This window comes from Channa argus, chromosome 17, assembly GCF_033026475.1.
Source record: "Channa argus isolate prfri chromosome 17, Channa argus male v1.0, whole genome shotgun sequence".
NCBI classification, from domain to species: Eukaryota; Metazoa; Chordata; class Actinopteri; order Anabantiformes; family Channidae; genus Channa; species Channa argus.
Genome location: NC_090213.1, coordinates 16139021 through 16164339, shown reverse-complemented (window position 1 = coordinate 16164339; position 25319 = coordinate 16139021). Strand labels below are relative to the sequence as shown.

Sequence of the window (25319 nt, the reverse complement as noted above, 5' to 3'; positions counted from 1 at the left end):
AACGTTTAAACACAAATTCTGGAATTTTAATTAATATTTAAAATGGTCAATCTGGTCAAGTTATTGGCATTTAAAATTACTTCTGACTACATATATTACAACCACATTTATAACACCAATGAAATTACAGTCAATTGGAAAATCTTGCCAGCATAACATGACTTTACATGATATTAAAGCAAGAACCACAGTCATGAACATTTATTAGCATAGTCCCGTTTTGTACCTCACAAAGTGTCCGGCCTGGACCTCCTTCAAAAAACTCGGTTCCATCCACTGGCCCATAGTGGACGTTTGCCTAAGAAAGAATTGAAACTCTACTGTTTTCACTGTTTGTTGTATCGTAGCTTTAATTTGAAATAGGTAAGACTGCCCATACACATAAATCTACACTAAATATTATAAAATCAGTGACTTTAGTGACTGATTTAGTACAGTAAGTAGGGAGAGAGTCATAAACTGAACAAAACAAAATAGAAGGTCAAAGGATAAATTAAGAGATAAAATGATTCATGTGCCACGAAACATTTTAAATCTAATTCGGTAGACAAAGTTGGTAATGTAGACTTCAGTCCACTGCCTGGCGACAGGAATATAACAGCTACAAAATGAAACGTACCCAATGGAGTTTTTGAATGTACTGTAGTGCTGTGAAGAAATATTTTTTTTATGATAGCCCGTTTTTTTTTGTGTCCTAAATGTGTAAATCACATGCTTCTGGCATTTAAAAAAAAAAGGAGGTGGATTCCAAGCTAGTAAACAATGTGTTTGAATATATTCTTAATGTAAAATGTTGCAATGATGTAGAAGGAGAAAAATTCAATGCGTTTTTCTGCATTTTATTGAGACACACACACACACACACACACACACACACACACACACACACACACACACACACACACACACACACAGCATGCTGGTAAGTAACGCTGAAACTAAACATGAAATTGTTTATATAAGAGAAATCCACAGAGCACCTTTTAATGTAGACCTGATGTTAAATTCTATTTATTACATGACTCCAGCTGTATTCAAAAGTCTGGTTCTATTTTTGAAAAAAGTAAATACTATAGACAATTTTACACAGAATGTCTGTGGCTTGGTGCAGAGGAAGCAAGACAGGCTGGGATAGACAGATGGGGAGAAAAAGGGTAAATAAGGATTTTACCTTTTTGAAAGGATCATGTCAAGTTTCTGGGAGTTCGATTTTTACACTGTTTAACCTGGGTAGTAAGTGAGGAGAAAATAAACCCGACCAATTGACCACTCTCCACAAACTTTTTTTAAGTGCAGAAAACACAGTCTGTGCACAATTAAAGTAGAGGAATGCAATAAAACAAAGAGAGAGGGAAACAGGGAGTGGAGCAGAGTAAAGATTGGGAGTGGCTGCTGGAAGTGGGTCACACTGGTGCTGACGTGATACAAAGTGGCCTACAGAGAGGGGGGGGGCAAACTTGCGCCACTCTCTGTATCACCTTTTATCCTCTGTGCACACAAACACATGCACCCACACAAAGATAAAACGACACTGGTGCACAAACACGTGCGGAGGTTACAAATAGCTCACCTATTCATTGTGAAGACGAGGTTCAGTCTCTGGTTTTGCTTCGCTCTTTAAGACACACTGTTTGTATTGTTTACTGCTGAGCTTGAGATTACTTTCTGGCTTCCTCACAGCACTTTGTATTCACTTTACCACCTCCTAAGATCACATCCAGGTTATGCATAAGTAATATTACCCTCTCCCTCGGTGGTTGTTTGTGTATAAGAGAGTAGAAGCCGGTCTGAGTTGTGCTTGGGAATTATTTCTGGATCAGCTGTGGCTCCCTTGTACGATTCGTAGCTCTTCCTCAAGCTAGTTATGAAGAAACTGTGAGCAAGGGGAAACGTGAGGATGGAAGGATAGAGGAGATAAAAGGATAGAGGAGAGTCAGGGGAACTAGGGAATGGTTTAATTGCCTGACCCCTCTCTCACCAGAACGACTCTCTGGAGCCGGGTGTTAAAGATGGGACGATGGCTGGATTCTCCCTACAGATCCCTGTGGCTCTGTGCATGTGTGTATGTGTGAGTAGAGGTGTTTATGCACTTAGTACATGAAGTGTTTTCCCATGGAAGAACTGCACATGTTTCACTAAAACTAGTTAATCATGCCAAGGGTGATGCTGCTGTTACGTGCTCGGAGATTTAATGTAACCCCCTATAACACATCAAAGCCTTGTGGACGGAGAGTTGTGCTGTGGTATGGGAAGACTGCTCATGACAGTGGGGGTCCTCGCTTTAGGCCAGTACCTTTCTTTAGTAGAATAGAGCGGGTCTGCACACTATATCAATATTTATATTTGATTTCTTATCTTAAATTTTATTGAATTAGTTCAGATGAAAAATAAGCCTTAAAGACTTAGTTGACTTGCATTTATTGGATTACTGATTCAGAGATCTCAATCTCTGTAAGTAATCTCAATATACAGAACAGCTGAAAAAAAAAAAAAAAAGGTTCATCCATTTTCAGTCCTCCCCCTCCTTTGAGGCTTCTCCCTAGTTGTTTGTGTGTGCTGGTGATGACTGAAGGCTGAGGAACCTCCATGCTAATCTGCTGCAGGTCAGGCCAGCAGATGAATCCAGATTAGAGGGTCACAAGGCAGAAAGAGAGGATTACCAGCTCTGACCACTGAAGCCTCCTCTCTTAGCTGTCCAACTGGTCGCTAACCAGCCAAATGAAGGCACTGTCTGCACTGCCTGCACTGCCTGAGCCCTCTGAAAAGTCCAGAGACATAAACATGCCATTCAGTCCTGTCTACTCTTGGATCTAGGGAGTGAGATCCGTCTTCTCTGTTTATTGCAATTTATGCACATATATTGCTGAATATATTGAGTCTGACAAAGACGAGCTTGATTAGATTTAGATCATATATTAAAGAAATCTGGTTATGGTCATAAGTGAGGAGCAAAAGCAGAACAGAATCTACTCTTCAGTAAGCTCAGTACTGTAAAACCTTTGCCTACTTCTAGTCAGTAATCACATCTCTAATCATCCACCACCGCTGTGTTAAACAAAGGCTGGCATGTTTTAAGCATACTCACGGTATGAATTCTGAAGTGAGAGGACACACTCGGCAATGACTGGGCACTGAGTGTACGTGTCTGAGATTCACAAATACCGCAGTCTTCTGTTCAGCCGTGGAAACCCTCTTTATTTGTATTAGCTTCATCTTCAATGAAAGTCAGACTTTGGATCTAAATATATCGATGGTCACTCCTTTTCACTTTTGTGTTTTGATAGTAGATTAGAGGCTTGGAGCCCTCTAGTTGATACAGTCTGGTTAGATCTGTTTGGGGTAAATCCAAGTTCACCAAGTTACCTCACTGATGCAGCAACTTGTGATTTCCTTTGTGTATGCAGCGCTTGACAGCATTGACTTCTCATCAGCATCTTTTTCATCAGCAGCCTCCCAAACGGCTTTGTTACATTTCCCTGTCACCAACTCCATTCTCAATCTCTCTGTACCTCCACTTAGGAAACAAAATAAGATAAAGTTGTATGCACAGTGTGTGCTTCTAACTAGCTGCTGGAGTGCAGTTCGTGTGCGTACCACGGCTTTGATCTCACTGTAAATTAAACATGCCTCATTAGATAACAGGCTGTATGCCACCGACTGAGTCACACTGCACCTCCACTCCTCACGTAGCTCCTGTCCCCCATTTGAACTCAGTGAATCTGATTCATGTCACCCAGAAGGCTGTTTATCAGGATCAGCATAAGTTGTGTGAATCTCTGTGGAGCAATTAGACCAAAGTTGCACAGTTTGTCAGGTATAGAGACAGCTGTGTGACAAATTTGCACATGACAATAATGTCTGTTTCACAGTGAATGAGAAGTGCAGGGGAATGTGGAACAAACTAGAAAAGACGCCAGTAAAGTACGAGTTCAAAAGTTAAAAGTCTGGGGAAACACTCAGTGTATGACCCCTGACGTCAGCAAACGACTATTAAAAAAAATAAAACAATAAATAAAAAAGACATTGTTCAAAGCACTGATGTGTAACTTCTCTTTGTTTTACATGACAAATCAAACAATTTGATCATGCAACATTAGGTTCTGGGAAGTTTTTGAAAATCAGTTTTTTCCTATTTTAATTAAAAAAAAGAAACATTTGTGTGATTGTAACAAGTAGCCTAAATATATAGGAATAATTTCTATAATTAGAATAAAAATAATACAATAATCAGGTCATATGTCCAGTACTTTGATATTTGACCAAATACACGATTAGTGACATTTCTGTCATTCTGAGCAGTACTGATCAGTTGTACAATATGAATTGATCATAAAAGTAGCTATTACTTACTAATTAAGACACCTAATATATTTCTTATTTACTTGCTGACTATTAAATATAAACAAATGTCCCAGTGTGATAAGTTATAACAAGCACATTGTAGCAGAAGATTTATTTCAAGACACACAATTTGTGCCATATTTTGTCTAATTATTCAGTGGCAGGCTTTTAACTATGATATGAAGCCTCTTATTTGGATAATGTTTTTTTCACAAGGAGTTTCTGGGATTCTGGCCATTTAAAGCTCCATGTGGTCCTTTTGCTCCAGTGGTCCTGCCTGTCTGTTTTCAACTTGAGGTCTTTGAAATGCTAATCACTTATCCTGCCCTCTTTTCTTCTCCATCTCTCCAGATTCCTCCTCCAACTACATCAGACAGCTGGAGACGAAAGTGCGGATCCTGGAGGATGACAACAATAAGCTTCTTTCACAGGTGAGGTGCACACACATATCAACATCATTTTTTTTTCTCCCTTTCTGTCAGTTACAGACATCTGACTCATACCATTAACCCGGTTTGGGAATGATTGAACTTATACCCTCCCTGAATGTCTCTTGTGCAATTTCTCAGCTCAACCAAAAGCATGGGACAGACAGCTGCAATGAGATAAAGTAGCTGCCCTTATGTCTCTATGAAGCCACCCCCTCACAACAGCCTGCCTGTTGCTTGGAGAATATGTTTATCCATGTTTAATTCATGGGGAGTCAGTAAGCTTCAATGGCATGCAGTGATGTTAGCCCCTGAGGCGAACTGTGGAAGCGGAGGAGAGATGAGGGTGGGAGGAAGAAAGCGGAATAAGGCATTAAGTGACAGTGACAGAGCAAAGCATTTCTCCCAAAGTTGACCTTCCTCTGACTTCTCCCAAATTTGGAGGGTAGAGAGCTGTGCAAGTGGAGTGTGAGGTGTGCAAGTGGAGTGTGATAAGGAGGTGGGTTGGGTTCACCAGGAGGTCACATGTCAGTCTGCAATGGTGTGTGTTACATATACACAACCTCAAAGTGAAAACTTATAACAGATACATATTAACTGAAGTGATCAAACACAAAGTTGTTTTGTTTATTATTGGTCAAAACTCAGAAACATAAACAAATATCATAGTTTTCCATATTTCATTTGCTATTTTTGTGCTTGATCAAAAGGTTTTATAATGCAGGTCAGCTCATTTGAATGCAAGTCTGGCTGCAGACAGTCGAGTTTGAATTTCACAGTTTAAATGGCTTTTTGATTCAAAGCCTTTATTCTTTTTTTTTTCTTTTCTTTTTTTTTTTTTTGTAAGTAATTTTTTTTCTGCCCCAATTACATCCCAGCAGATTCATATGTAGGCAGTGAGTGTGGGCTGCAATCACTGATACAAAACCTAAATGATCCTTATAATTAGCCCTTAACTGTTACAATGAGGTACTCAACACTCTCTCACATCAGTGAATACATAAAATAACAACCTGCTTCTTGAAGTTAAGAAATGGTGCTTGTTCACATTTAAAATCATGATGTGCTTTTCCTTTTCTTTAGACTTGAAGTTGTGAACTTGTTTGAAGTTGTTCTTGCAGTTACAGACATTAATCAAGTAATGAGCCATTGCACCATTATGTTTCTCTCCCTCTAGGCTTGTAGCCGGTATAGCTTATCACAGATACAGACGAAGAAGGTAACTTTCTTAAATGCCATCTATCACTGGCTTTTCAGAAACGCTCCCCTGCTGGTCAAGTGGTTTGCCTTTTCACTCCTTTTATCTGTTTGGTGGTGGGAGATTTCACAGCTTTGAGCTTTTTGCTTTCTCTAATACAGATGATGAATAAGATGAAAGTAGCACCTGTACAACGTAATGCAACTCATTTGATTGGCATCATAACAAGCCTGCAATGACACTGAGAGACAAGTGCTGAGTTAATAATAAGTTGCTCAACATTTTTTGTAAATAGACTTGATGAGATGATTATTAAAACTCTCATAACTAGCTCACCAGTTATTAGTTACTTCATATCTAATATGCAGAAATGAAAGTCATATAAATGTTCTCATCTAAAATATTCACGGATTTTGTATAACACTTTAAGAGTTCTCTGCATTAATAAAGTCAAATCAACAAAGTTGAGCCATAAGCTTAAAGGAATTTGATTGCATTACTTTATAAAAGTGTTGCTTCTGTCTCTATTCCTGTTGGTCCTATTCCATGCTCTGCTAGCATGCTCTGCTAATGCACGAGCACAGGTGGCCCTGCTTGTATGTGGCCTGTCTTGGCAAGAAAGAGGAGCTGACTTGCACTGCACAGACAGTGTCTGGAACCAGGTATCCAAGGTGAATGACTGTTACATTGTGCTTTGGTGCGTAAATGACACATGCTTGTCCTGACTTGTCGGGACGTCTGGTGGGCTGAATAATTTAATATAAAGGGGGAACACGGGTAGATGCACACATCCATAATGCATGGCCAACAACTGGTGAGTGAGTGAAGAATAAAGTCAGTCTGAAGTTAAGTATTGATCTAATCTTTGTGTCATTAATAAACTTCGTCATCTAGCAAATAATGAAAAATTGGGCATTTCTCCATCTTATTGTTGACGGTTATGTAACAGCCTATTTGCTGATGTCTCTGTATATTAGCAGGTTGAATTGTTGCAGTAGAATAATTGCCTCCATGGAAATATTGCCTAACTTCCTGTGTTATGAAACTGGCCCAGTGAAACTTTTGTTAAGCCTGAAGGAAACAATAGCCTCTTATCACATGAATGTTGACCCTCCAAACTTGCTTGGCTGGAGGATTTTTACTGTACTAAAGGAACAAAAGAGAGCAGAATGGTCGCATTTTACATATTAACAAAGTCCTATACAGCACAGGTATAAGCATGAGGAAAAGAGAGTACACATGATTTGCTCTTTAACTTTTTCCCCACTCAGATGCCTTTCAACCGTCACACATCTCACTTAACTCAGTGAAGTGTGAGACCCTTTGGCTTTACTTACTCGCTGCCACTCTACTATTAACAAGACTTGTGATGCTGAGAATTTAATGGTTTATATGACAGATTCTGATGACACTCCATCTGTTAACTGCAGGCTAATTGAACTCATTTTGTGAGCGTGGTCCACAGTAAGGTCCAGTGTACTCAATGGATAGCAGATGTTACTAAATTGTGGGTTGTTCATTAATTGAAGTTACAATACGAGCAATTTATAAAGTGGAAAAAGTCCGTCAAGCAATGTATTTCACGTCACATAATGCAGTTTAGAGTGTTAACATTTGGACATGTAATCTTTAAAACATTATGTCCTTGATATCAGACACAGGTCAACAAAATTATCTCCCTCATTTCCCACTGTTTAGAGTTAATTTTTGTAGCCTGAAGTGAGAAATGATCCATGTAGATAACTGTGAACAATATTTATTGTGGTATTTGTTCTTGTATGTATTCTGTGTGCAGCACAGAGCTGGCAAGTCTTAGTATTGTACGACTACTCAAAATGTACTCAAGTGATTCTGTTGAATTCTATTAAACTATGGTTACAAAGGAGCCCACTGCCTTCCTCTTTATCCGTTTGTGAACGCGGCATCAGCCATTCCCCTCATAACTCACACAGGAATTGACGACAACATTGTGATAGATGGATAGACAAGGGGGCCAAGAAGACTGCCAAGGGGCAACTGCCCCCAGCTGTCTGGCAAATAAGTAGCTTTGTTGGTCTCAATGGTCATCATCAACTCAGGGAGGAAATTAAAGATCAAGATGTGTTGATTTGTTAACAAAGCTAGACTTATGTTTACTGGATTCTTCATTTAGTGAAGTAAAGCCTGTTAAAAAACTCATTATTTACTGATCTTACCGGGTCTTTTTATTCACTCGAAAGATGTGTTTATCTCATGGTATGTGTTTATGTCACTGTCCCAAATGTGACATTTAGGGCATAGCCTGCTGGCAGACACAGAGCCTGGAGAAATGGCAAAGAAATGTTAGCAAAGATACAAACTGAGTGTATGGATTTGAAAACCCAAAGGATAGATCAAGAAATGCCATGGGGAAGGATTGGGAAAGGTTATAGGAACATTAACGGGATGCTGAGCTGGAGGGGGAGATGAGGGGGACATCAAAGACAGAGAACACAAGGGGCATACAGATTGTGGCTTTGTGTGTGCACCTGAGTGTGTGACAAAGGAAGATAATGCAACGACAGACAAAACAGCACAATGTCCACACATTCAGACACACACCCACACCCACTGCTCATTGGGTTATTTATAGCCGGAGTGCCCCCGGGCATCACGTGTGTTTACACGCGGCGCCTCGAGCAGAGGAAACGCTAGAGCGTGATATGAGAAATGTCATAAGGAACAGTAGTTGAAGCTAGGCTGGTTACCGCCCAAGGAACTAATGGTCTTTGGCTGCTAATGAGGACAAATCTGAGGAACACTGTCCATGTGTAATGACCCTCAGTGATGGCACAGTCTGATACAGCCCCAGCGCTCTGAAGTGCCGTTCATGCAGCAAACCACAACACATAAAAATCAGTTTTGGTGCTTGAAGCAATGGTGTCAAGGGTGATGAGACTGCAGGTGCTATTGTAGGTGGTATCATTAATGAACCATCAGCAAAGATCTTAATATGCACACAGTGGAACAGTAGTAATAAATGGAAATGTTGTACAGTAGTTTGCATCGGTAAATGCTTCTCTGGCATTTAAATATTAAGGGTGTTTTTAGAGAATGCGAAGTTACATTATGTTCACTGTTGGGGAATGCAGGGCGCCATCCTGTGACCTATGCAGAGCTGCTGAGCTTGAGGGAGGGTCTCATTCTTGACCCTCCTTTAAACTACTCTAAAAGGTAGCGTCATAGGTGAAGTGGTTCCCCCCACTGCCTGTATGTGTAAAAAAACCTGAGGTGTTATGGAGAATTGGTGGCAAAGGTGTCTGATGTTTTCATAACTTTTATTATGACACCAGTCGTCAGGGCCGGCACAAAAATGACTCGTCACAAGTAACGTGCTTTAGGTGCTGTGGAAAGAAAATCAGAGCACTGAGAGGTTCATTTCAAATTTAAACAGCCGTGCTCAACATATTCTGTGAACACACTGACTCAGTCATACAGTTTAGGTAAAAATACGATGCTGACCGTGTCTTCATATTATTGTTTTTGGATTATTAACTGTGAAGAAATCGCATGTGGAAAGCAGTTCTCTATGCACTTTTAGTTGACGTGGCATTGATGGTTTGCATCTGTGTTTTTGTGTGTGTTTGTGCCCTGCAGTGTAACCCAGGTGACCTTCGTGCCCTGAGGAAGGGAATGACACTGTACCACTCAGAGTCCCAGCTCTCCTCACTGCCCCAGCGTCAGGATGCCATGCACGTGGTCAGTACACACTTGCAGATCCGTACAAGAACAACACATACACGTGCAAAGAGTCGTACTGACGAATGTAGACAGTTGCCCACACATACCTAACCATTTAAACAGTCATAGTCTAAAGTCTGAATTACCAAACTTCTTATAATAAATGTGTTTATGTATAGAGACGGGGTTTAATTGCACCCAGACACACACACTTAATTGTAGGGAGGACTGTGCTGGTGCCTCCGCAGTGGAGTCAAGTCAGCTCTAATTCACTTTACTGCTAACTCTCCAATTATACCTCCACAGGCAAGCTCACTCTTACACGCAGCATAGGAAGTCAAAAACACAGAGGAATACAGAGAGAGAGGGAAGAAGTAGAAGGTGTGAAAGGAGGTAGATAAGGGGGATAAGACAGACTAGGAAATGAAATGAGGAAGAAGAGAAGCCAAGACGGAGACGAGAAAGGAACGTTAACAAGAATCAGCCTACTCTGCCTCCTTGGCCCTTCATCTTCATCCTTCTGCTTGGACCTAATCCCAGCATAACATAATCCTCTACAATCCACCACCTATGACCCTGACAGTGTTTGTGGAAAAGACTGGGTAGGCATAGGTCTGAATGAGTTCAGAGTCAGCTGGCACCTTTTAAGCTTGTGGATCAAACCTGCCTCCTCAAGGATTTTCATGCCATTCAGTAATGTCCATGAACTCATGACCCAACAAAAAGGTCTCGCCCCCATAAGGAGTGATGAACTGTGTCTCCGTGGTAATCTTGACACATTTAACTTGACAGTGATGGTTCACATAAAACGAGGTTACGATATGGGTTTGCAGACATTGGTGTCATTGTGATATTGTAAATGTGAGGATTATCGATGAGACTGAACACTGATTTGTGATACATAATTTAGAATGTGCTCCATTAAATCTTTGCATAAATGGCTGCCCTGCCTAAACATTTGTTTGTTATCTCTTAAAGTTTTATCATTTTATTTGGATTTGTATTAAGTGGAATTTACACCCAGTAACTGCTAGATGTTAGGTGGGGCCTGGATGCCCCGTGGTAGAGCATTGGGTTGGGATGCAGAAGGCCTCTGTGGTGACCCCTGAGGGGACAAGCCAAAAACTGTTGATCTTTGAACAGCTAGATGTTGGGTAGCTCGCTGACTGATGCAACTAACATTAGCTTTCCAATAGATTAAACCTTTAGATTGCTTGAAAGATCCATCCAGCGATCCATCATCTTAACCTCCCGGCTGTCACAGGGCGGACTGATTACCAATTTATCTCAGGGCCAGCACAGAGAGACATACACAGAGTGACAACCACCGACATTTAGTGACTAATTAACCTAACGTGCATGTCCCTGCACTGTGGGAGGACACAGGAGTATCTGGAGGAAACCCACACAAGCCCAAGGAGAACAACCAAACCCTGCACTCCTCCATCATGCTGCCCCAGGTCATAGATATCTGAATATATAAATGGAAATTCTGTTTACTGGAAAAAAAAAATAGTATAAATGTAAAAGGTAGGAATTCAACAAGTGGCTAAAGGCAGGATTATGTTTTAACTAGGAGAGGTGACCTCCCGAAATCTTGCCAGCTGTGACTTCAGGAAGAGCTCAGAACATTACTGGCAATAGAGTTGTACACAGTAGAGAAGTACTTATTCTTATGAACCATGCCCTTGTCTTATGATGGCTTTGCTGTTGTGACAATTTCAAGGAGATGCTTCATGCTGAGCTGCCCAGTAATTGACTGGCTGCTCTCTAATGTGGCTCATGTTCAAGGAACAGTGAAAAGAGAGATGTGGGGCCCAAGACTACAGCAGCAGCAGTTCAGTCAGCTGGACTCTTGTTGTGTGTACCCATCCTTATCTATCAGCTCATCGTTATGTTAAGTTTGCTGTCTTTCATTCAGAGCCCAGTTTCAGGTCAGTGAGTGTGCGTGTGTCAGATTGAAATACGGACAACGAAAGAAAATCAGCCTGCGTGATTCTCACACTCAGTCAGCTCTGATTCTGCATCTTCAAACTACAAACCACTTATTCTGACAGCATCTGCTTCCCCCCCCCCCCCCCCCCCCCCCCGTCACCCTACGAGGCCTAAATCTGCCCTGTTTATGCAGGCAAGCCATCCCAAACTGCATAGCCATATGAACAGTAAACAATGCCTGGAGCTGGCTGCGTTTCTGTGCTGAAAAATCTGGTCCCAGTGCTTTGCAGCAAGTGTTTACACATTTTGCATAATAGCGTCAACTCACAAAAGAGAGCAACAAAAGGAGGCGACGGTGATTTACATATTATTTCTTGTAGATTACTTCAAAGTATTTGTTGTCCTGACCTTAAACAAGGAGAAACAGACTTAAAACAGCAGGGGAATGTGTTCTACATTTAACAAAAGGATTGTTGACTTAACCTTTCTAATATTGTAATAAGATGTCGTACACTCGTAATTATTCTAAATAGAATAAGTAGTTGTTTAGATTCTATATCATATCCTTGTATTACACAGCTGTTATTCTTAAATGGGTCAGTATTAGCAGATGATAATGGGACGGGGAAATGTTGAATGCAGTAAGTGACAACATTTTATATTCCAACTAAATAAATGTACAAACACTTAATGGCATGAGGAATGCAAAAAATGGCTTCGACTAACAGGTTATGTTTTTTGCAAATTTGTATGGTTCTCAAAGCAAAAAGCAGCCTTTTTCATGCAAGAAACAACCTCAATACACATTAACCTTTCATGATTTTTGTGATATCAGAGCTCATGAATATAATGCTATTCGTCATTAAGACATCAGGCGGCATTGTCTGGAAGAACCCGATGAGAATAAAACTTTTCAACTTTTTTAAAAAGGAAAAAAAAAAACTACAACTTTTGTTTATCTCCCAAATCAGGCACATTGACCTTTCACTGTTTGAATAAATGAATAAATGCTCATTTGTCAGGCAACAAATGTCAGGAAAACCAAACCAAACCAAACCAAAAGAAATGACATTTTCAGGCAGTTGATGTGATCTGAAAGAACTCTTAGGCATTTAACACAGAACATCCGTTTTAGCTGCAGTGGGATTATTATTATTATATCTGTGTGCTATTAAGTTGTGTGGGCTCATTCTGGCACCCAAATGGGGCCAGTGGGTGTGGAGGGAGCTGACAAGCGCATCACTAGTGAGCAGAGAATTGAACCCAGACTTAAATAGCCATGGAGCTGTGTCTAATGCAGGACCCCAATGCCAGATTACAGTGAATGGTGCCATTGTGTGTCCCAGCGATCTCTGTGTTCCTCTAACAGAGAGCCACTGTCTGGAACTAACCAGGGGGTGGGATGAGTCAAGAAAACCCCCTGGTCCTCTTCCTGGCTGGCTGCTCCCATCACAGCAGGTTAAATCACACTGTGTAGGTAGCAGTCCTGGCTGGGAGATGAATACATGGTTCAAACAAAGAGGAAAAGAAAAACATAAGGGGAGGAGAGCTGATCTGTGCTGGGATCAAAGGGATGGTACTTTTAGTGCTACAGTATAACGAATCCCTCGTATTAAATCGGGACCAAACGGCGACTGATAAGGGAAGATTGGTTTAGGTTATGTTTAGTAGTGGTGCTTCTGGAGTTTTACTTCTGGAGTTAAACTCTAGGTGACAGCAGGTAGTTTGACAGTCTGCACAGCATGTCCTCCAGATGTGGTCTGTTTAGACCTGACCCCTGTTCTGGTCACCTTTTCTCTCACATTTTTGCCGTTCCTGTGCACGGCCTATTGTGGAAGCAATGACACACAAGCATCTTCTTTTATTTTTGTATTTTTTATTTGTCCTCTTCAGGGTATGGGTCGTCTCCCAACCAGCGAGTCCTCTCCTGCCACAGGTTACCTGTCCTGCGTTCAGAAGCCTGAGGCTGTGGTTCACGCCATGAAGGTACTAAAATTACTTCTAGATTTAATTCTACGTGAATTAAAGTTTTGTTGATCACGATTACACTCATTGATTCCTGGTTCACATTTACCATATGTCTTTGTTATTTTGAAGAAAATAATACTGAAAATTGATCTGTCATTTCTCACACTCCCACACACACTCACACTCACTGTGTCGGCCATCAGGTGCTGGAGGTCCACGAGAACTTGGACAAGCAGGTTCCTGAGGACTATGAGGATGATCTCAGTGAGAAAGAGAAGGCCATCGTGCGAGAGATGTGCAACGTAAGTTCGATACCTGTCCTCCCTGACTAGTCTGCACATTGCCTTGAATTCTTCGTGCTTGTTTGTGTTAATACACATCAGAAGACTGTGGATTATATTCATGCCTAAATGCATGAAAACACGAGGAAAATCACCAGTAGTTTGAAACCAATGTTGGATATAATCAAAATATGGATGCAAAGCAATGAAGCATTGTTTTCTATTTTCCATACTCTGGTTACAATTGCTGAAAACAAATGATCCTTATGTTCAAGACCTTCCTGTTTGTTGCTCAGTGTTTTGCTCTCATTAATGCAAATCGGGTCAGTTTTTGAGCTGCTTTCACTAATGAGGAAGCCTCGTTCACACTAATTTGGGTTGGAATGACACTTGCAGCAGTGTCCCGGCCACCGCGTTCCCTGTCGCTTTGCTTCTTTCGCTCTTGTCTATCGCCCTAGTTCTTTCTTTCTACCCCTTCTCTCACCCACGCCCTTCAACGCTGCTCAAAAATCAACTCTTAACGAGAAGCCCTAAGTAAAGGCTTGTAGTTGAGCTGTCAGAGCAATTAAACTGGAGCAGCAGGGAAAAGAGCACCCACCTCCCACCTGGTGCCTCATCCTCACCCTCTATTCTTCCTCTCCTCTGACCTCCCCCTCATCTCCCTCCATGTTTCACTGTTGGTGGTGAAAGGGCTCGGTCTAGAATAAGAAAGGTCTGCTGATTAGAGAGAGAATGAGAGCGGGGTTATCTGGGCCTTGCAAAGGTATGTAGAAGGCCAGGAGCACTACAATAGTGCCTCTGTAATATCACGGAGGACCCCAGGGGCCCCTCTCACTCACTAAGTCTGAGATCTTTGCATTGAAAAGAAGTCTTGCATAGGCAGAGGACAGATCAAGAGACAACTCTACTGTAACACTCGTGTGTGTGTGTGAGAGAGAGAAAGAGCTCAGTCTTTGTAACTCAAAGTCAAACAGGATTTGAAGTTTTGACTCTTGAAGAGGAAAGTTTTCTGCCTCACTCTTTCAATTTCTGCCGCTACATCTGTGTGTCTCGCTCATTCTCTCCTCCTTTCTTCGGATGTGTTTGCAGGTGGTGTGGAGAAAGCTGGGTGATGCAGCAGGATCAAAGCTGTCCATCAGACAGCACCTCTCTGGGAACCAGTTCAAAGGGCCGCTGTAGTTTGGCAACCGGTGAGAGACAGAGAATGGGAGGGAGATCAGGATCTACAGTACCTACACTCACCTGAAAACACCTCACTACCTGCACCGACACGACTCATCATGCCAGGTTCTCTACAGTACCCAGGATTCCTTCAGCAAACACACTCTTAAGACTGCTAACATGGCTACGAAATGGACCTGTTAGTCACATGTACAACTTTATGTGTACAACCTGTTTTTATCTCTCAGAGCTTACGTTGACAACTGGCAGCTAGTTTTCAGCTATTCACCGCGTTTCTTCGTTGATTTGAAAGCATTCAGCTACATAATCTCTCTCTGTAAACAACTGCAAACACACACCACTTTTAGTCCTTTTAGGGGAAAGCTGCGCTACATTAAGCTGTAAGGATATGAAAGGCTTTCAGAGCACAGAACAAAAAGGCCGCAGGGGCGGATATCTTTTTGCATGATGCTAGAATGCAAAGGTGACAACGTGGCCGGGTCTTCGGATACGTCTTGATAGTACCTCCTGTAGCGGACCCTAGCTCCTGTCACATGTATCACCCCCTCGTGGTCAACAAGTATAACTAGCATTAGCGTTCTAAAGTGTTAACTAAGTGAAACCCACTGTGACTTAGCGCATTTTGCTCATAAGACAAGTCTATGGATATTAAAGTCTAAAGATCACTGTTAACTTGTGTATATTATGTACAAAACCATAGCACTACTTCATTGTTAGTGTTGATTTTGATCTATTTTGTATTCTAGCGTGGCCATGTGATCATTTACATAGTTTTACACAACCGGACCTTAAACAGGGTTTTGCATTTGCTAATAAACTTTTATAAAATTCTTTTCCAGAATCTCTCTGTACACTGAAAATGTACCAAGGCCATTTTGAATCCAATCATCTCATTGAGTAAACAGATAATTTTCTTCTAAAATTGTATGCTGTGTGCATGCTGGACAATCATTCTTCTCAGGTTGGGAGGGCTACAGCTTTACCTTCTGCCCATCTGTGAGAGTGTGTGTGTGTGTGTGTTGGTGTGCTTTGTTTATGTGGAAAGAGACTGAATGGTTCTTGCAGCTGTAGCATCTGCCTGTGAATTCTCGTTTTTTCGCTATTGAACCCTGGTTACAACACGGTTGAAAACTGCTGAAGACATTTGCTGAATCCATTAATCGTCCCATTAAGGGGTAAAACATTTTCAAGGCTAAATGAAACTCAATTTCTTACACTTCTTATCTCAATAGAGTACAAAAAGTAAATTTCTTAAGGTCTGACATGTTTTATTAATGTGTGTTCAGCAGGTGTATTTATGCAGTGCATGTTTCTTAAGGTTGAATTCTTTTTTTTATCTTAGAATATGAGAGATAAGTCTTCCCTTAGATGTCTTCTGAAAACACTAACATTTAAAGTTAATTATGTCTTGATGTCAAAATGAACAAATGCTGTTTGTCAAAGTATTTATTGCCAGCTGTCAGAGATGGGAGCGCTGCAAGTGGCTGAACAGTCGTAAGGAAAATTTATCAGATTTACTGAGTCTAAAGTAAACTGATTAGTTTCGTGTCTGACAGTTCAAGCTCTCCTATCCCTAGTTTTACTTATTCCAAATTATAAGATTTCTGAGGCCATTTGATGACTATTTCTGCCATGCACCTCTGTTCTCTCAAAATATTGGGTCAAAACAAAAAAAAAAAAATCGGAATGATTTTTAAAAGTGTCCTTTTTTCTAGGAACTGATTTGAAGCCATGATTCAATTTTGAATACTTTATATATGGTATTTGATATGTGCCACACTTTTTTTCTGCATGGTGTTTTGATTTGGAACCCAACTGTCTTTTGTTTAAACATTGATAGTATTTCTTTTATCTGTCTATATCCTAAAACCATAGTACAGAATCTTAGTATCTACAGCCTAAATGTCATTTCCTGTAGTAACTAGCAAGGCTGTAACTTCTTTTCATGAATTTCACTGATAAGCTAAATATTTGGCAGGTGAAAAAAAACATGAAATAGGCCACTTTTAGAAAAACAATGGGAGAAAATAAAGTTGGTTCAAAGATACTGTGAAGTGCTGTATTTATTTGATCACTTTTTGCAGGCATGTAGTTTTTTTCAAGCGTTAGACTGCCCTCTGTTGGAACAATACTGGAAGTCAAACACCTGGTGGGGTGGGATTTGAGCCCGTGGCCTTCCCAATAAAACAAATGCAGCCCAACCAAATACTCTACCAGTGAGCCACCAGACCACCCAAAAAATGTTTAAGCCAATGGATAGTTAATGTGTAAGTTTCAAAATGAAACTGATGCCAGCTAAAACTAATAAGCTGTGATTGAAAGACCTAAATAATAAATCTTTTTTTTTTTAATTCATTTCTGATTATGAATAGTCCTTTATAGCTGGAGGTTTGCTAGATTAAAAAAGGTCAGGAACCACATGGCAAGTCCTGTGGCAATATTCTGATCAACACTGAAATCACATGGTGTAGTTGACAGTAGGAAAAACAGGTCTTTATTGTCCTAAGTACCACTCAGACACAAAACCATAGCTGTGTGCAGGATACAGAAAAGAAGCCTGGCTGACTAAGGCACATATGGATAGAAACTCAAGGATTTCTCTACATGAAAAGATCAGATATGTACAAATATACCTTACAGTGTCCAGTGTTAGACATGGTTCCTGTTGAAAAGTTCATTTAATATCTGCAGTGCAGATTAATTCTGGAACAGGAAATATTGTTGCAACTGGGTTCTTACAAAATAAAATGTAATAAGACAAAGACTTCGCAGCATGATCGAACATGCTGTATATTCATGAACATGTTTGAATACACAGCATATTTCTCTCCACGTCTTCCCGTAATCAACCGTCTCAAAACTGTTTTCTCACACTGGGAATGTAGAGTAAAGAAACCTCTGAATGACTGGAAACTTGGGAAAACCAAAACACAAGATCGGGTTTGAACACTGGTAGAAATAAAACTAAACCTTTGATCCACTCAAAAGATGGAGTAAAAATTCAATATTTTTCCCCTCATACAGTTAGTGAGCATGTGGGACAACGAAAACAAAACTAATTTGAAGGAGCTTATATCGTCTGGTACATTCCCAGAACAAAAACAATAAGTGGACAGTGTTTGTTATAAGATCCTGAAACTGGCAATGCTTAGTAGAATCCTCAGCATGTTTACCTCACTTTTTCAAAATATTACCGACTTTATTTCAGCACCACTTCTGGTTCTTATAACAATACTGTCCAGACCACACTACTATATTCAAGTGTATTTACTGACGAGCCTTCATCCACTGGAGGTGAAAAAAAAAACATCCTTCTTTGTACCAGTGGGCTGTTCAGAAATACAGCTTCAAAACGCTGGGCCAACAACTGTGGCTATTCACTGCAAATAAGACCTGGCTTTGCATGAGAGATGAGACAAATGAGAGACCAGAAGCTGCCAGCTATTTTGAAGCTGTATGTGTGAATACTCCGGAGAGCTGTCTTTCTCTAGTTTTGGCTCTGCACTGCTTTAGTTCATAGACTTATCACATTCTCATCTCATCCACCCTCCATGGTTAAGTGGCATGCCCGGTGGAGGGGGTAGGGGCACCTGTGGCTGTCCTGGGGTTACAGGGGGTGGAGGAGGGTACGCATTAGGGGGAAGGCCTATTCCTGGAGGGGGTACATGGCCAGGTGGCATACGTGGAGGCGGTGGTGGAGGGTAACTGTTGTAGCCTGGAGGTGGATAGGTTGGGGCTAAGCTCGGTGGTGGGTAGGTGGATGGAGGAGGTGGAGGGCCTGGGGGTGGTGCTGTTGGTGGTGGATAGGCATGTGGGTGATAAGGCGGTATTGGAGGTGCATAGCTGGGCGGCATTGGGGCATAGGAGGGGCCTTCAGTCTTCATCATGGACTGCAAATTCTGATAGCCCTCTCCAGACATGTAGGAGCTGGTAGTGGACATGATGTAGTTGGAAGGCGGAGGCGGTGGAGGCCGATGTGGTAAAGGTGGAGGCTGGTGGGGAGGGGGAGCGTGTGGTGGAGGGGGGGCCGTTTCACTTGCCATTTCCACTTCCATGGGAGGAGCTGGAGCAGGAGCTTTTCGGTCTGGAAACAGCAAAGAGAAAACAACATCTTGAAGATTTGACATAATCGTGCTCATAAATAACACAAGGCTTCTCATTCACACCAAACTTTAGTTCAAATAACCTGCTCATTCCCAGACACCCAGACCAAAACTGCCAGGCTTGAGCCTCATAGGAGGTCTCATTATCAGGCTCAAGCACTAATCAGATTGGTCTGGAAGAGGTTAGGAGTATGCACGTGTTCATAAACATAATGTACAGACATGCTACTGGTTATGTAAGCAGACTGAGAAGATTAAAGACTTTTAGTTGCTTTCCAAGCTTGAGTCTCCGGCAGGGGGTCCTAGCTGCATATTATTGGGCCTATTTGCTGGTGCATGTAAATAGACAGTTGGGTATATACAGAATGCCAGCAAGAGCCTAAACTGTACCCCAACTCTAAATCATTCTAACTTCTGAAAGAGTAAAGAACCGTTACCGGGGGGAGGCTGTGATGTAGGGAGAGGGGGCATGGGGCTCTCCAGTCGAAGAATCTTTGATCCCACTTGTTCTGTAAATTGAAGAGACCAGTCAAAATGAAAAATAATGTATGAGCTTTGGTGCAGGATCAAATATACATAAAATCCTCAAAACCTGCCAGGGAAATATCAGCCACACAGAATATGCAGTAGAATTTGTAGACTTTAATCAACCTGGTGTCATGTTAATTCAACTTCTATTGGAGATATTTGAATTACACGTGCTTTAAAACCTAAATGAGCAGAACTGAGTCTTACCTGGAGCCTTTGGTTCATCTTTTGGAGATGTCTGAAAGAAATATGAAATCAAATAGTCAGTTTTGAGGTTTGTTGTGTTTTGTGTCACAATCACATACACAAACGCTGCCACTTTATGTACATTTAAATAAATAAAAACAGAAATCTGGACTCAGATTGCAGTGGACTCTGAGCAGAGTCATCAGCTAATGCAATTCAAGCCTCACATGGGAACGTTTGAGCTGGCGTGCAGGGCTGCCCCCCTGAGGGGAAGTCTTCTTTGGTGGTGGGGGAGGAGGGTTTGTGGTTGGAGGTGGTCCCTGTGGAACTGGAGGAGCAGGGGTCGGAGGAGCAGGTGCACGTTCCTTCTCCTGCATCTGCTGAGGAATGGGTTTGTTGCCCTGGGAGTACAAGTCCAAGATCTGGTGGCAAATGTCTAAAAGACAACATGTTTTTGTTGAAATCTGAAAAGAGATTATGACGTGTGGTGGCTTTTAGAAAGAGTACCTTCAAGCAGCTCAACTGGGACGTCCTGGACAAACTGCTCCCACCAGCGCCGTGAAGACTGCTTGTTCGTCCACTCCTGGATGTCAAACTTACAGAGACGGCCAGCCAGGTACATGACGGCAACTGCGATTATCTCAGGCTCCCATTGCAGAGACAGCATTGTGCACAAGCTGGAAGAAACACAGGCAATGCGACTCAATCATATCTCAATTACATATAACATCTTTATGTCTTATTGTATCCTCTTTTGAAATTATGTTTGGCATTTTGTCTTTTAGAGAAGCAGACAGGAATAGCCATGGGGTTGGTGACCTGGTCATTGTGGTTATGTGTCTTAAACCGCTAGGCCCTGTACACTAAATACTGGTTTATACATACACTAAATATGAAAACACCTCATATGCTGTAGAGCCTGACACACATATTTTACAGGTTAGGTGACGAAGTTAAATGTCAAATAAATCACATGCACAATACACTGCATTACAGAAAGTTCCTGCTGCTCACCTGTCATTAACAAAGGTCCATGCCATCTGTAGCACCTTGCACACTTTATTCTTCTCCCCTACAACAATAAAAAAAACAAAAATCAAGACTTGCGGGCACTAAAATTTGGCACCATTTGTGGATTAGATGACATACTCACCTTTGAGCTGCTTGACATAGCGCAGCAAGAACATGTAGGGGTGCTCGACCTGCAGGTCAAATTTGATCGTCTGGAGCAAGATTCTCTCCAACACCATCACCTCCTCCTGTTTAAAGAAAACCAAAGTTGATGATTTAAGGACTGCTCACTACTACCCTCCTACAAAAACATCACAACAGTCTTTTGGGGGTTTGGGATCATTTCCAGCTCCATATAAAACCAATATTGAGCAGGTCTCCTGATGTACTCTGAGTAACTGGAACTCATCAAGCTATAGTAAACCACACACATGTTCAATAGCTGCCCAAACATCAGTTTTCAACTGATAAGTTTAACATTAATCAATCAAATCTTGATTTAATAATGGGCTGGAAATATCATCTACCCAAATAAGATAAGAACATACTTTTCCACATAAATTCAAACCAAACATTTCCCTCCTAATTTTAAATTTATTTTAAAAACATCAATGCACATCTTCTCTAATGTTGTTTGTGATTAAACTTGGTCAAGATCTTTAGGAACTTACTTAGCTGGAGTAAGTGGACCCTATCTAAGAAAGATTCCACGAAAGCATTTAGTCATTAGACTGATACCTACAAAGTAAGGTTACAATATGGCTAATTGTCGCGACAGATTTAACAGTATGTTTGTTTTTAATTTGTTCTTTTCTAAGGCCGTGTGATATTAATGCAGGGCTCTGTAACACTGGTTTGCAACAGGCTTAAGGCCTTATTTTCTTTTATAAACTTAGTAATCATAGGAAACAAATAAAAGCATTTCCACAAAGAAAATGCATCGTTAATGCTTTGGCAAAGAAAGGATTTTCCAAGCAAAGCTGAAAAAGCTGAAGTGTTTTTGCTGAAATAGCTGAAACAAAATGTTGCTTCCTTATAGACTGGTTTGGCAAACTTCAAAGCCAGTTAGCCTTAAAAACCTCAAAAGCAAAAACGGATTATGAGATCATCCATTACTCATTTAGTTTTATTCTATTTTATTAAATCGCAGTAGATGATTTTAATAAATATGAGGATATCATTACTGTGAATTATTAGGTTAAAATAGTAAGGTTCAGAGCATGTTGTCTTTAAACAGAGCACCCAGTGTTAACACAAACAACTGCACCTTCGGGTCATCTCCAAACTGGGCAAACTGCACGTCATTCAGTAGGCTGCGGGCTGTTTTGATGATGTCTTTACACTTCTTTGGGGTTTCCTCCACTTTCCCAGCCAGGAAAAGACAGCAAGCACCCGTCACCTGTTGAGACACAAATTATAACAACACTTTTACACATTTATACCACTTTTAGGATTGAGGCAAAATAAGCTTAACCATAAATAACACTTACATATCTGGGGAACTGCTTGAAGGAGTGAAACATGTAGAAGCGGTGGAAATAAATTATGCCAGTTGCTAGTGTGTCATAGTGTCTGACATTAGTCAAGGATATCAAAGAACCAGATTATAGGTATTTGTACATTTGCCACAATGTTTTCAGATTTTGGCAGGTATGTTAATACATTCCAACAAACGATGCTCCACTTTGACTGTGCACAGCCAAATGTAAACTATTTTACATGCATCTCTTTCCCAGCTGTAAAACTAAAACATAAAAATAAACATGCTTAACATGATGCAGTATTTAAGAGGTTCATTTTCTTTACAGTTTAGGCACAGTTTTGCCACTGATTTATTTTATAATCCTTTTCCCCGTTTTCATATCAATCAATCAAGGATACAGGCCAAGTCGGGTTCCAACATCAAATATGAAGCGGGCTCCCTCTCGTCGATACCGGGCCTCGGTGCCAGGGTCCAGACCCTCGGACTGTGACGGAGTGTGGGCTAAATCCTTCTTGTCCCAGTACCAGCATGGCTTGATGTGGTCCAGAATTGTTTGGCCAGTCATTGACAAGTTCTCCTTTGATTCCTTCATTGGCTGAGGAGAGGCAACACTCGATGGACCTGCTGCACTGGACTGCTAACGAGGCAAAAAGACTGCAGTTACAACCAATCTGGTGTTCAAAAGTAAGACTAAAACAAATTAACAGCGCTGGTTAATGGTGGATTAAACCAGTGGTCCTCAAGGGCCCTGCACTGTCCTGCATACTGCTGATCACCTGGATCAGATGTGTTTAATAAATCAGAAGCTGGAACATATCTTGGAGGAGGGTGGAGTGGGGAAAAACAAAGTGAACAGGTGCCTTCCAGCTTCTAACACCGACGTTCAACTAATGAGTAGTGATGGGACTTTGCATGCCTCGTGATTTCGCCAGCCATTCGGAATATACGGGAAATCACCCAAGTCCTACAACTGTTGAAAAATTGTTATTTCTGAAAAAAAAAAAAAATGAATAAAAAGGGTTTCCCCAAGTTAACCCAAGCCCATTCACTATCCTCACCCTCTCATTATTTTCACTTCCTGTTGTGGCCATTGAAATTTCAAAACGATAACGTTTAAATCTCAGACGAATACACACTGCATGAATACAGGTGCATGTTTACTGACATCATGGAAAGTAGATTTATTCAATTCAATTCAAAAAGTATACACAGACCATATTACAGTGACCATGGATGTCTTTGTAATAGCTTGACCTGTTTAACTCTTTTTGTCCAGTAGATGGCTTAATGGAGCAAATGAAGCCTCAAGAAGCTTTGCCGTTGAGTGAACCAATTTGATGAAAAGCTTCAATGCTTCATGATGTGACATATACACTGTCCGTGTAAGAATCTCCATCTAACTGTTCATGCATTCATATTTTGGCAATGTATGAAGCTACAATATTTTAACCAGTCCATTTCATGCACTGCCCTTATAACGCTGTTCAACTAACAAACCTTTTTTTTTTGCCTTTTCTGCGTGAAATATGGGGGATTCTGCATTTCGTCAAAATTAGATTCTGTCAAGGTTACAACGCTAGCGGTTGAGTTTGAACGAGAAAACAGCAAAAGGGGAAAATATTCTGTTGAGGACGTAAAATGACTCATTCCCTGTTATTCATTGCTGTGTAAAGTTTACATGCGGCCGACATTAATCCTGTAGCTATGCACAAAATACAATAATTAAACGGCATAAACGGCACAGCTAGTTATATTGGTGTAAATGTCTGCAAAGACGAGCTTCCCGAATGTACAAAACTAGCACGTCGATAACATCAACTACTGTTAGCTTACTTAGCGTTAGCAAAGCTACGTTAGCATTCATTGTAGCGTTAGCACTAAAAAACCGGCGACAGCAGGACTTTAGATGTGCAGGTAGACACCAAGGGTCGTGTGGCTAATGTCGGTCAATCACATAACTCAACTACAAATAATACAACTTTGGAATTAGACAAAGCAGTCAAAGTTGTAACTTCAGGAGCTGAGTCTCCGTCAGTCAGCGTCTGGGTAGCTAACTAGACACAGCTAGCTTAGCAAACTTGCTCCACTCGAGGTCTTAACACCGCTAAGGCTAGGGGCAATGCAACCTGTCAAAAGTAGTTAGAATCATCCCGATTATTGTCAGTCTGTTTATAGTGATACGCCACTCTTACCTTTAACATGTAGTCGTCAGAGTAAGTCACCCACAAACGACAAATGATTCAAAAATCCGCAGTATTTCACAATAACTTGGCTAACAAGTGATCTACAGTCCCCATTGTAACAAGGACACCGCCATTACGGAGTACGTGAGACGTCATTACGTATTATATCTGACGCACGTGTGCTTTGCATTTTTGTTTTACTTTTGCTTTCCTACCTTAAGTTGTCTAATTTATTTAGATATACTGCTGCTACTAGAAACCCCCACGCCATAAATACTTGTGAAAATGTGGTATTTTTCTCTAAGTATGATGACAATAGATTTTTCATACAGTAAGAATAGTAATCGTTAAATAAATATCCACTAGAGGGAGGCAAAGATTTACTTGTGGACTGATTCAGTCTGTGATTTGACCATATGACTTGAAAAATCAGTTGTGGCTTAGTATTATTATTAAAAAAAATTTATTTGGTAGTTAATTTAGTTAGTTTGGTATTATGAAATAATTAATCTAAAAAATGTTTCAAATTATTAATTATTTAATAGCTATAAACACAAACACCATTTACCTTAACTCCATACATATTTTACAAAAAGAAGCTATAATATGGGACTTTTGGAAATAAAATTTGCAGTAGTATGAGATTCAAAATCTACTCATCTACTCATTCTATTCAGGCCTCCCTCTTCCTGCTATGCTACTTTTTCTAGCCCCCCCCTTTTTTAAGAATGCTAGATAATTCAGCAGTCAAGCAGAATTCAGTGGGTTAGAGGTGTGAACCTTACTCAGAAGG

At 40.9% G+C, this 25319-nt stretch overlaps 2 protein-coding genes across 5 annotated transcripts in view; one reads left to right on the top strand and one right to left on the bottom strand.

Annotated features, from left to right (window-relative positions):
* The window catches only part of ccdc85cb (coiled-coil domain containing 85C, b), a 40215-nt gene extending 23136 nt beyond the window's left edge, over nt 1–17079 (top strand). The window contains exons 2-7 of one of the 3 annotated variants that reach the window (XM_067482312.1): nt 4693–4772; nt 5947–5988; nt 9583–9684; nt 13495–13587; nt 13773–13871; nt 14940–17079. In XM_067482312.1, the coding sequence (XP_067338413.1) occupies nt 4693–4772; nt 5947–5988; nt 9583–9684; nt 13495–13587; nt 13773–13871; nt 14940–15029 (506 nt within the window). In that variant the 3' untranslated portion in view covers nt 15030–17079. The remainder of the gene's footprint in view (nt 1–4692; nt 4773–5946; nt 5989–9582; nt 9685–13494; nt 13588–13772; nt 13872–14939) is intronic. The other 2 variants (XM_067482313.1, XM_067482314.1) reach the window with 2 other exon arrangements.
* Nucleotides 17080–17503: 424 nt separating this feature from the next.
* On the bottom strand, nt 17504–24673 carry ccnk (cyclin K). 2 transcript variants are annotated; one of them, XM_067482308.1, is made up of 11 exons: nt 24536–24673; nt 22742–22980; nt 22351–22432; nt 22128–22259; nt 21003–21108; nt 20864–20921; nt 20357–20526; nt 20077–20285; nt 19871–19901; nt 19573–19644; nt 17504–19116 (listed from the first exon to the last, which is right to left on the bottom strand). In XM_067482308.1, exons 1-11 carry the CDS (start codon nt 24542–24544, stop codon nt 18566–18568), a joined length of 1659 nt encoding a protein of 552 aa, XP_067338409.1. In that variant the 5' UTR covers nt 24545–24673; the 3' UTR covers nt 17504–18565. The 2 variants fall into 2 exon arrangements, with proteins under 2 accessions (XP_067338409.1, XP_067338411.1); XM_067482310.1 differs by having other exon boundaries at nt 22742–22977.
* Between the last annotated feature and the right edge of the window lie 646 nt (nt 24674–25319).

Excerpts from the sequence above, each read along its gene's own strand:
- ccnk (XM_067482308.1), bottom strand. Across the intron at positions 22,260-22,350 it reads TCAAGCAGTTCCCCAGATAT|GTGACGGGTGCTTGCTGTCT; the intron begins GTAAGTGTTATT and ends GTGTCTCAACAG. Across the intron at positions 19,645-19,870 it reads AGATGAACCAAAGGCTCCAG|AACAAGTGGGATCAAAGATT; the intron begins GTAAGACTCAGT and ends TTCAATTTACAG.